Genomic DNA, 12,653 nt, shown 5'->3' with positions numbered 1-12,653 from the left:
AATGCTCCTAACATCAATCACTGGATTGTCTGGTCCAGATTATTTACCTGCCGCCGTCATATGACTAAATTTGTTTGTTTGTTTGTTGTTTAACGCCGCACTCAGAAATATTCCAGCTATGTGACGGCGGTATGTAAATAATCAAGTCTGGAACAGACACTCAAGTGATTGATATCATGAGCATCGCTCAACGCATGCGGGATCGATGACATGCATCAACCAAGTCAGCGAGCCTGACCACCCGATCCCGTTAGTCGCCTCTTGCGACAAGCATAGTCGCCTTTTACGGCAAGTACAATATTGCTGAGTGCGGTGTTAAACAACCAAGAAACAAACACTGTAAAGAATGCGGTTAAATTAATTATTCCAAGCTCATCATGTTTTGGGGAGGTGGGGTAGCCTAGTGGTTAAAGCGTTCGCTCGTCACGCCGAAGACCCGGGTTCGATTCCCGCAATGCGCACAATGTGTGAAGCCCATTTCTGCTGTACCCGGTCATGATATTGCTGGAATATTGCTGAAAGCGGCGTAAAACCATACTCACTCACTCATCATGATTTGGAGTCGTCTAAGGCGCCGCGATTCGCTGTGCAGAGTTGCGTCCCTTGAACACGCCAGAAACCTATGATTGTGGGTTCGAATCCCGGTTCGCCCCGATTATGTTTCTAGGTTTGTCAGCACCAGCTCGTGGGTTTCACCGAAGTGGTAAACGTCTGAGACCTGCATCTATTCGGGCTTTCCTCCCACATTAAGCTGACACGCCGTGATATAACTGGAATAATGTTAAAAGTGGCGTTAGCCCAACTCACTGACTCACTCATCATGATTGGTAAAATACGCGGACGTACTCAGGATTCATTCAGCCTTTCAACCTCTATTTCGAGCGGAAGTGAAACTGTACTTATAACGAAGCTCCATTCATGAATCCATCTCTTCGTAGTCAAAACGCATGTTTATATTTAAACGTATTACATCCTGATCACATGTTCACTGACCTTGTTAAATAATAGCTCTGACTAAACAGCATAGGAGTGTTGTTAATGCAGTCTGAACCGTCCATAGTCAAACCAGCTCCGTATCAATGGCCCGCTGACATCACACCACGGTGATATCTTATCACGGTGATAGACAATGTATATATCATACATGCGTGATGTGTATCACACATAGCTTTACCCGTGTCCCGTCACTATCTCCTTCCCTGGCCAAAATTTCATCGTCACGATATTGTGTAGGATTAGTATCGAAGCTGACTGACAGGATATGGAAACGTGGATCTGTTTCGTGGGTGTTCTCCTTGGTGTGTGTACATTTCAAGGCAGTGTGACAGGCATTACGCATTTTCCTACGATACGTGAGTATATGTTGTTATTATAGGAACAACCAAACGTGTGTTTGTTTGTTTGTTGTTTACGCGGCACTCAGCAATATTCCAGATATGTGACGGCGGTTTGTAAATAATCGATGCTTGACCAGGCAATACAGTGATTGATATCATAAGCATCGATCTACGCAATTTGGATACAATGACATGCATCAACCAAGTCAGCGAGCCTGACCATCTGATCCCGTTAGTCGCCTCTGACAAAAGGCATAGTCGCATTGTACGGCAAGCATGGATTGCTGAAGACCTATTCTACCCCGGATCTTCACGGGTAGGAACAACCAAATGGGAATTCCGGGTCAGAGTTGGTCCCTGCAACATACATGTTTCTTGTACATTTAATGGATCCAGTGGTCGGGTTTGGCGATTTGGTTAATCTCATATCACCGTACCCCGACGCATCTTCCCGAGGCAAGAGAGTTAACTGACTATGAAAGTCCAGTTTCCACCCTTGCAGAACTAGGCTGGAATTCCTGGGCTCGATCGTAGCGCGACTATGCTTGTCGTCAGATGCGACTAACGGGATCGGGTGGTCAGGCTCGCTGACTTGGTTGATGCATGGCATCGTATCCCAATTGCGTGGATGATGCCAATCACTTGATTGTCTGGTCCAGACTCGATTATTTACAGACCGTCGTCATATAGCTGGAATATTGCTGAGTGCGGCGTTTAACAACAAACAATTAAAACAAACAAACAAACAAAAACAAAACTGAAGAACTCTTTAATTTATGGCACGCCAGATGAAGGAACATCTTCATTGCACCAACTGGAGATCGTTTCTTATGAGGTCTAGTTATCTTAAGATAAGACCTGCATCACTTCGGGCTTTCCCCCCACATGAAGCTGACACGCCGTGATATGACTGGAATACTGTTCAAAGCGGCGTTAAACAACTCACTCACTATTAATGATAACATGCAAAGGGATTTCATTACTACATTTAAAAACAACCACAACTTAACAGACACCGGGTGATACGCAGGTCCATATTGCGAAAATGAGTGAGTAAGTTGGTTTTAACGCCGCTTTGAACATAATTCCAGTTATGACACGAAGGAAAGCACGACGTGTTGAAGGATTGAGTCATTTACCACTTCGGTGAAACCCACGAGCACAGGTATGGTGCTGACAAACGTAAAATCATTATCCAGCCGAACCGGGATTCGTACCCACAATCATAGCTTCCTTGTGCGTCCAAGGGACGGCATCTCAGACGACTGGGCCACCCGTGCACATGGAGGAATACATAAACAATACCCTTTTCAAATAACTTCCTATTGCATTGAGCTTTTCCTTGTAATATACTCTTTAAAAAAAGTAGGGGATCATGATGTTAATGAAAAATCAGTGATGATAGCGGGTGATCGCGAAAAGGGCCCGCGACGTTTAGACAACGCCATATATACACGTCAGCAGATGGTAGCTATACACAGACCTTTCACGTGTAGGGGACTCGGGTGATAAACCTAGAATATACTTATCATTCCAAAATGCCAACCGGCAATTATTGATAAAAGAGTACTTTTTCTATAAATATAAACATCCGCCTTCAAAATCAGCTGTTTCAACCAGAGGTGGTTATTGTGATTTGAAACCTCTAGTTGAGCAGTCAGAAAAGAGAACTTACCAAAATCTTCATAGAATAAGTAATAAAACCTAACTAGCATGTGCCCTTTTAAAAAGTGTGTTCGCAACTTGCTTGATATTTCAGACTACCTGAACGAAGAATGCGACCTCACAATCCGTTCCGTGTATGACATGCGAATTAAGCTGACCGCTGACCCTGTCCTACCTCTCAAGGTCAACTGGACGTGCAGAATCGTCGTAGGGGCGGACCCTGCCGGGGATATGCTCCTGACGCTATACAGGGACATGGACACCGTCGGCAGTGACGGGTGTAGGACGAATGGTCTTAAGATTTATGCATCTAATGGGACATTGCTGAATGGTGAATACCAAACTACATTATATGCCCGTGAAGATCCGGGTTAGAATAGGTCTTCAGCAACCCATGCTTGCCGTAAGAGGTGACTATGCTTGTCGTAAGAGGTGAATAACGGGTTCAGGTTCGCTGACATGATTGATCATCGTATCCTTATTGTGTGGATTGATGCTCATGATGTCAATCACTAGATTGTATGGTCACTATTGACATATTGCTTATGGTGATGCTGTATGATGACATCCTTTCATTTTCGTCGTTCGTTAATGCTGATAACAGTGTGTTTGTTGTTTAACACGGCAATCATCAATTGTTTTGGGAGAAGTCTATCCAGTGATTGATATTACCAGCAACGTGAGTGAATCTCACGAGCACGGGTATGGTGCTGACAAACCAAGAAACATAATTGGGCGAATTTGGTTTCGAACCTAGAAACACGGTTTTCTGGCGTGCCGAAGGAACGCAACACTGCAGAGCGAATTGCACACTTTTATTCAGCATTAGGTTTTATTCTATACTTGAACGTAGTATGATATTAGTTGTTTCGTCAAAGGAAACGAATTCTTGTTGTTTTTTGTCACAGAAAAAAAATGATAAAAAATGTAATTCTAATTCTTTTCAAATTGATCATACTCAAGTATAAATCCACCAAACGTACTCCAACTTTCCGGGTCTTGCGGCAGGAGCTCTACACATAATATTTCATTTCGGAATGTTCAGCCACCTTGAGTTCCAGAATTATAAATTCTGGTCATTGTGTCATAACCTACTTACTGTCTAATCTCATGTTAAAACTTTATTTTTGCAGTTAAAACGTAAAATGTAAAAAAAGGCACATCAACATGGTCAACTGTCATTTAGGCTTTTGATATAAATCTGCTTCAGTTGGTAAACTGTGAATTCATGCTTGACTAACACTCTATGAAGACATTTCTCTAAAAGAAATTGTATTTCATTCTTCAAAAGAACCTTTTCTCTTCTGCTGTTTTAATATGTGGAATCAAGGAAATTAGACTTGGTTTAGTTTGATCTAGTCGCGCTAAGGCTTTTTGTAAAAAATATCTATACTAGCATATAAATTCCACAGTCATGGCGCATTCGTGACCATCTCGTGTTAATACGGGACAAACAGAATAGCCACTCGTGCCTTTCTTGTGGCCATTTTTGCGACTGGGTTCCGTCTAAGCGCACACGGACATAGCTAAAAGAATTGTCAACTCGTTGCGTAATGATTCACATACGATTCCCCCATGCATCAGATATATTCCAGATGCTATTTAAAACACACCGGATCTTCTGGCATTATACAGTCAGAAACATATTCCCTTCTCAAACAACAACTTACATGTCATTATTATTATGTACATAAGCATAGCTGTAATTTTTATTGTTGTTTTGATGAAAAAATTTCCAGGCTAATTTGCATAATGCCTATAGCCTGTTTCTGCCATGTCAATTTGGACTTAGTTTTATTTTTTAATGTTGAAAGTGCCTACAAATTATCTCCTGTAAAGTACATTTTGTATTGAGCACTGAGATAAAAATAGCAAAACCAGACTAGTACTTTTCCAGTTGTTTTGTTATTTCGTATTTACATCTACGTAATGCTTTGTGTCGATTATTAAATCCAGCAAAAACGTTTTTTTTCATTTCAATGAGTACTTTAATAACACACTTGCCTCGGCCCATGTATTTCATTGCCCGAGTCGCCAAACGTCGAAGTGCACGTGCTGAAGGCTCCGGGAACAAATTTCACGTGCATTTCTTGGCCGATCGCGACTCGCAGTGTTCACAGAGTTCTTAACTATCTTAATAATTGCGTTACATCAAAGCAACGTGTTAACATGTTAGGCGCGTATAATTGTTGGCCAGGATGGGTTAGTGCACTCAGACCTCAAATAGGATTTTAACTAACGATTAGATTTCAACAAGACACCAGGTCCATGTGCTCTAACCGTTGCTTAATTTCGTTCAAGGTCCCGATGGTAACTGTGGAGAAGTGACCCCTACCGGACAGTTTGAGTCAGGGGGAAGCACTCTGACGTTTGAATTCTACACAGACTCCTCCGAGCAACAAGGCAACTTTGACATGCTCGTCACGACGATATCACACAGCAACGGTCAGTAATAATTACCACTGCTTTGTTGACAAACTGAATCCTTTATTCGTAAGTTAAATACATCATATTTTAGGGGTTTGATTTAGTGGCTAAATAATAAGTGCACCTGAAAGCACCATCCCTTGTGTATTTTCATATATGTCAACCTTTCATTTATCTTTGGGAAATATCAAATACCTGTTGGCGTGGAGAGGCAACAAAATATATCATTAGATAATTGATATCTGTTCTTTATTTCAAGACGTGTACGTCACTTCGTAAACAAAAATGTATGTTTTGTCATAATGTTAAAGAGTAACGATTTCAAAAACTGACTTTTTTATATGGAAATGTATAGAATGCGGAGCTTAACCTTTTTCCAAGTGTATAGCTCTGTTCCTATTCGTCCAGGTCCCATTGCACAAAGCGATCGTTGTTTAACATACTAACTGCAGTGGTAGGACTACAGCCGCCATTGAGAGACCTTAATACTCCAAGCTCGACCCATTATGATCCTTGGTACCAGCCCCATACATAGAGTTTCATCAAAGAGATCGCCGTCTACTTCATGTATCATTATGTCTGATCCCAAAGGGATCTCTTACATCAAAACTGACCAACGACACGTGACGTAAAGACAAACTCACTCAGCTACTCTTGTAACTGGAGTAGGAATGAAGACATGGGTGTCTTTCTGTTTGTTTGTTTGTTTGTTTGTTGTTTAACGCCGCACTCAGCAATATTCGAATTATATGACGGCAGTCTGTAAATAATCGAGTCTGGACCAGTGATTGGCATCAGGAGCATCGATCGACGCAATTGGGATACGATGACATGCACCAACCAAGTCAGCGAGCCTGACCACCCGATCCCGTTAGTCGCCTATGACGACAAGCATAGTCGCCTCTTACGGCAAACGTGGGTTGCTGAAGACCTATTCTAATCCGGATCTTCATGGGTCAGGTGTCTTTCTGCTATCTGCTTGTAAATGATCAGGATATTTGAGAGGAAGTTCCTAAAACTATATTTTGATACAGGAAGTCTGATTGATTGTTAATATTGATGCAATATTTATTTCGTATAAATCTTCCAGCTAAATGACGTTGACCTGTAAATAATCGAGTGACCGGTGATTGATATTACGAGCAACGACCCACGCCATCGGGGTACGATGGCACGATCAGTATATCCACTTGATCGTTCCGTAGCATCTTCCTGAGGCAAGAGAGTTAACTGACTATAAAAGTCCAGTTTCCACCCTTGCCGAACTAGGCTGGTATTATGGAGTTACATTTTGGCTGGACTAACGAGTCTATGCATAGTCCAATCAAAATCGCGCTCCGAAATCAAAATCCGGTTCGTAAACTGTCATGCAGATTTCGGTCGATTGCAGGATTTGCAAAGCATGTGCACCGCTAACTCGTTGTCAACATATATTTTCTAAATCTTTTCATGTTTTTAATCAAGGTGCTCACGTGATTTGATGCACTTCGCGATGTAAGACTCGTTTTATCACAATATAGATCTTGATTATCGATCAGATCGTCCTGACTCGGCGCCACCATTTTGTGTGAAGCAAACGCAAGTGATACGAGAGGTGGAATCTGATTGGTCCATAGGAGAGGCTTAAAAGGGACATAACTGGCAATAGCCACTGGTGGCGCTACGATCGTGCCCAGTAATTCCAGCCTAGTTCGGCAAGGGTGGAAACTGGACTTTTAAAGTCAGTTAACTCTCTTGCCTCGGGAGGATGGTTCCGTAGGGGCGATCGGGTAGCCTAGTGGTTAAAGCGTTTGCTCGTCACGCCGAAGACCCGGGTTCGATTCCCGACATTGGTAAAATGTGTGTAGCCCATTTCTGGTGTCCCCCGCCGTGATATTGCTGGAATATTGCTAAAAGCGGCGTAAAACCATACTCACTCACTCACTGATCGTTCCGTACGTCAAACACAGGATGCTGGGCAACTTCCCGAGGCAAGGATGTTAACTGATTGTAAAAGTCCAGTATTCAGTTAACTCCCTTGCCTCGGGAAGATGCTTGCTGGAATATAGTGTAACCCTTAATCCACAGGCCCTGCCTTCGCATGTGTTTGTGACGGGAGCCACCGGTGGATGCAGGATACGCTATTCATTTCGCGAACACATGGGTGCCGTTGTACAAAGCTATCTTAGCGCTAAGTTGATCTGAACTCCCATACCTTAACATAGTCTTAGCTCTAAGGTTGTTTTGTACAACGACATCAAAATTTGATGGTGATTCATAAACACTCATTTATTAAATAGTCGGAATCGCACAATGGACTCTGCTTTAAGCAGATGTTTCTTGTGATGATGGAAATGGTTTTGTCGCTTTTATTTGTAATAGATTCAAACAAACAACTGTATTTCAAGAAGGAACTCCATATGTACTCCACGTGACTCTGTAATGGGGCCACAGGTGGCTCAATCTTCTAAAGCGCCGCAATTTGTTGTTCAGAGTTGCGTCCCTTGGGCACGCCAGGAACCTATGATCGTGGGTTCAAATCCCGATTCGCACCAATTATGTTTCTAGGTTTGTCAGCACCAATACCGAGCTCGTGGATTAAACCAAAGTAGTAAAGCTACATCACTGCATCACTTCGGGCTTTCCTCCAACATTCAGCTGACACGACGTGATACAGCGTGAACGCTGTTTAAAGCGGCGTTAAACCCAACTCACTGTGATGCATGTTTTGTTCCAGGCACGTGTCCACCGGAGAAGTTTCACTGTAAAAATAAGCGTTGTGTATCGAAGTACGTGACCTGCAACGGCTTCGACGACTGCGGGGACGGCAGTGACGAGATACAGGGATGTGGGTCCTCGCCGAAGATCGTCCTCATCTGTGTCGCAGCAGTTTTGGTCGCCGCTGTCGTCGTGTCAATGATCATCTTTATCGCCAAGTACAGGAAGAGGAAGTACAGACGGTTATCTCGGGTAACATGCATTTCAGAGTCATTCATTCTGTTTTATCTACTTCGTTTTTTTCTTTTAGAAATGCCTTTTTAACGGTCAAAAGCAATTCGCGACAGCATAGGTATTCATAACTCCATCACGTGACATGTGTTTGTTTGTTTGTTGTTTAACGCCGCACTCAGCAATATTCCAGGAATAAGACGGCGGTCTGTAAATAAACGAGTCTGGACCAGACACTCCAGTGATTGATATCATGAGCATCGATTTACGCAACTGGGATACGATGACATGCATTAACCAAGTCAACGAGCCAGACCACCCGATCCCGTTAGTCGCCGTGTGAATAGTTTATGACGTTTGTTTACCGTCATAGAAATGGTGTCATCTGTTTTTACAGTTTGAACATATTTTCTCTTGAATTCTATTTCCCTTTCATCCCAAGTCCCGAGTTGCTTCCCTTAGTCGTGTCGGGATCCACTAGTCGTGCCTCCTTATCGATTGTTTGCCCCAATTATGCTAAAAATAAATTTCACAGTACACCCTATCGGGTATACGGAGTCATTAGTCAAAGCCAAACCCAAGGCTATGAGTACAATTAAACCTATTTCTGCAGCACTCCCGAGATAATTATTGTTATAGTTCAACTTGTCTTTTGTGAATAGGCTTCTCTAAAGTGGCTGCATATAACGGTACCTGTAGCCTCAGACCACACTTGGTTTTCTTTTTGCAATCCGCAGTGACGCGACAGTCCGAAGTAATTAATATCGGTCATAGGCTGTTCTCCACTTTAAGGGGCGGTGGGTTAGCCTTGTGGTTAAAGTGGTCACTCGTCAGGCCGAAGACCCGAGTTCGATTCCACACATGGGTACAATGTGTGAAGCCCATGTCTGTTGTCCCCCGACATGTTATTGCTGGAATATTGCTAAAAGTGGAGTAAATCAATACTCACTCACCACTAAAACAGCATAATATCAGACTAGACCCACCATTGAGATTTCACCCTTACCACTGTCAACAATGGTAACCAGAAACATCGGGCCAAAACGCACACATCGGCTTTAAACGTGGGACCAAATCATGGGAAGCTGTAGTCAATATCATTGAGAGATTGTGGCAAAAAAAACAATCCCCCCAAATTACATTGTCTAAACTTGCATCCAAGCTATCCAGGGGGCACGGGTGGCCCAGTCGTCTAAGGCGCCGCGATTCGCTGTGCAGAGTTGCGTCCCTTGGGCACGCCAGAAACCTATGATTGTGGGTTCGAATCCCGGTTCGCCCCGATTATGTCTCTATGTTTGTCAGCACCATACCCGTGCTCGTTGATTTCACTGAAGTGGTAAACGTTTGAGCCCTGCATCACTTCGGGCTTTCGTCCCACATTAAGCTGACACGCCGTGATATGACTTGAAAACTGTTAAAAGCGGCGTTAAAACCAACTCACTCACTCACTCACTCCAAGCTATCCACAGTCACACAAAAACAATTGGCACACACCGAACAGACCGCCTCCGTGGTACATTGGACACACGCACGCACGCACGCATGCATGCACGCACGCACGCACGTCGGTACATAAGTGCACTTATCTTGAATGCGACGCTGAACCCCATTTCACATCACCTCACCCGACCTCTCATTCTCCTTTTTTCCTTCCGGGTCATGGGTGTCACTATGGTCTGAGGCTAGATGACCAAGCGTACCAAGAGTACTTGTGTTTGTGATAAAGCCGAAATACTATTCAAAGAGGCGTTCAGCACAAATAGTTCATAACTCGAGCCTACTTGTAGACCGCCTACGTCGTCTAGTGGTAGAGCGTCCGCCCGGATAGCGGAAGGTCCGGGGTTCGATCCCCGACCGCGTCAAACCAACATACGTTAAAAGATGGCATAAAGGGGATGAAAACAAGGACTAGTCGGCTTAGAGTCAGTATACTGTGTCAGAGTAGGGTATTCATGTTAAACTTCGGCATGGTATTTCAGTGGGCTAGCACTGTAAAATAGAACGCGACGTTAACCCCATTTCACCTCACCTCACCTACTCGACCAAGGGCCGTCTGAAGTGATGGTAATTCGAAAATGTGGATTTATGAATTTTTCTAGTTCTAAAATGTACACTTTAGTCCCTGTCAATTAATCTGATTCGGTAAAGTTCACAGAATATTATTGTTTTCCTTCCAGAATTCTGAATCGCATGGCCACCATCATCATCATCACCATGGCTCCCACAAAGGAGGCTACCAGAACTACTGATCAGACAGACATAACGGACTCCCGCGGATACTGCGGACATTTGCTTCCGTGAACCCTTAATGTGAAAGATGTTCTTTCATTCTTGACCACGTGTCTCGTGAACAATGTACTGGCGGACCCCCAGTCCTATTCCAGTCTTAAACTGAAAGCCGTTCATCCGTTCTCGTCCGAACAGTGTCTCAATGAACAATGCAGATGTACCATGATTGCTCTGCTTCTATTGAGTTCTAATCCAGTCTTAATGCGATTCCCTCACATGGGTACAATGTGTGAATTTTAAACTTCAACGCCTGACAATAACCAGTCTTGCTCATCTATGGTGTTCCCCGCTGTGATGTCGCTGGAATAATGCTAAAAGTGGCTTAAAACCATACTCACTCACTCAACTTATAAGTGAAAACTGTTCATCCGTTCCGTCCGAATCATGTTTCAATGAACACATTCTATTCACCTGTTCCTCCTTTAGGTCAGGAGAAGACGGCAACACAAGCTACACATGTAGGTCATGTGTATGTTGTACTCTGTACGTGAGTGAGTATTGTTTTACGCCGCATCTAGTATTATTCCAGCAATATCACGGCGGCGGGCGCCAAAAATGGGCTTCACACATTGTACCAATGTGGGGAATCGAACCCGGGCTTTCGGCTTGACGAGCGAACGCTTTAACCACTAGGCTACCCCACAGCTTCACATACGGATTTCGACCAAACTGGGACTCATACACCTCGGACAAAACTAGAATTGATATTTGATATTGTTCTGTTTCAAGTGTTTTAGCCTACGGATTACACGACCGCCTCTGCGGTCTTGTGGATAGAGCGTCTGCTCTCAGAGCATATGGTCGTGGGTTCGATCCCCGGCCGCGTCATACAAAAAGACGTTTAAAGATGATACTTGTTGTTACATGCAGCCAAACACACACATGTGCATGCACGTCGCTATATTAGGGCAATAATCTTGAACGCGACGTTCAACCAATTTCACCTCAACTCACGAATTACTCTTATTCCTAAATCGATAATGTGTTTATACCGTGCCTGGGTTCCGAGCTTCGAATCGATGTTACACACACCAAACCACTGTTGATATGTGGGGGCACGGGTGGCCCAGTCGTCTAAGGCGCCGCGATTCGCTGTGCAGAATTGCGTCCCTTGGGCACGCCAGAAACCTATGATTGTGGGTTCGAATCCCGGTTCGCCCCGATTATGTTTCTAGGTTTGTCAGCACCATACCCCGCTCGTGGGTTTCACCGAAGTGGTGAATGTCTGATACCTGCATCACTTCGGGCTTTCCTCCCACATTAAGCTGACACGCCGTGATATAACTGGAATAATGTTAAAAGCGGCGTAAAACCCAACTCACTGACTCACTCACTGTTGATATGTTGACTGACTTAATTCGTAATCTTTTGGAGTCAAAACCATATCTCAATCATTATTTCATCATTGAAAATTACAGTAATTTAATATCGAATATTTCTTGGACTTTCTGTATTCATTTGCGGTAACTGACAGAACCGTCGATAGAAGTGCTAAAGTTTGGTATGAGGCTTTTCCACCTTAAAACAATATCCAACATGTACCAGTATCACTTCAAGGGGGCACAGGTGGCCCAGTCGTCTAAGGCTCCGCGATTCGCTGTGCAGAGTTGCGTCCCTTGGGCTCGCCAGAAACCTATGATTGTTGGTTCGAATCCCGGTTCGCCCTGATTATGTTTCTAGGTTTGTCAGCACCATACCCGTGCTCGTGGGTTTCACCGAAGTGGTAAACGTCTGAGACCTGCATCACTTGGGGCTTTCCTCCCACATTAAGCTGACACGCCGCGATATAACTGGAATACTGTTAAAATCGGCGTTACAGCAGTTGGTCCCAATAGGTCCCAAGCAATCTAGCGACGAAACGGACCGGATAGGTCGTCTTGGGGACTGTTATGCAGTGATCCCAGACTGCTTTGGATGATGCCCGTACTAGTCATCACTGGCTTGTCTGGCCAAGATGCGAGTATTTCCGGGCCGTCGTCATACGTCTGCTATTTTGCGGAGTGGAGC

General features: G+C 44.0%; 1 protein-coding gene across 1 annotated transcript; it reads left to right on the top strand.

The window, feature by feature from the left end:
• Positions 1-766: 766 nt before the first annotated feature.
• Positions 767-11,803, top strand: LOC124116351 (low-density lipoprotein receptor-related protein 12-like). Its single transcript, XM_046477655.2, has 5 exons — positions 767-1,352; positions 3,097-3,333; positions 5,304-5,447; positions 8,146-8,378; positions 10,535-11,803. Exons 1-5 carry the CDS (start codon positions 1,262-1,264, stop codon positions 10,604-10,606), a joined length of 777 nt encoding a protein of 258 aa, XP_046333611.2. The 5' UTR covers positions 767-1,261; the 3' UTR covers positions 10,607-11,803.
• Positions 11,804-12,653: the final 850 nt, after the last annotated feature.

The sequence above is a fragment of the Haliotis rufescens genome, unplaced genomic scaffold (genome assembly GCF_023055435.1).
Source record: "Haliotis rufescens isolate VD_foot unplaced genomic scaffold, xgHalRufe1.0.p SCAF_17, whole genome shotgun sequence".
Classification (NCBI taxonomy): Eukaryota; Metazoa; Mollusca; class Gastropoda; order Lepetellida; family Haliotidae; genus Haliotis; species Haliotis rufescens.
Note: the sequence above shows the minus strand (reverse complement) of the source record. Positions and strands in the feature narration are given on the sequence as shown.

Bases quoted from the DNA above. Each gene is read 5' to 3' on its own strand.
- LOC124116351 (XM_046477655.2), top strand. From the start codon at position 1,262: ATGGAAACGTGGATCTGTTTCGTGGGTGTTCTCCTTGGTGTGTGTACA. The intron at 1,353-3,096 runs GTGAGTATATGT...TTGATATTTCAG, and splicing joins TACGCATTTTCCTACGATAC to ACTACCTGAACGAAGAATGC. The intron at 5,448-8,145 runs GTCAGTAATAAT...GTTTTGTTCCAG, and splicing joins GACGATATCACACAGCAACG to GCACGTGTCCACCGGAGAAG.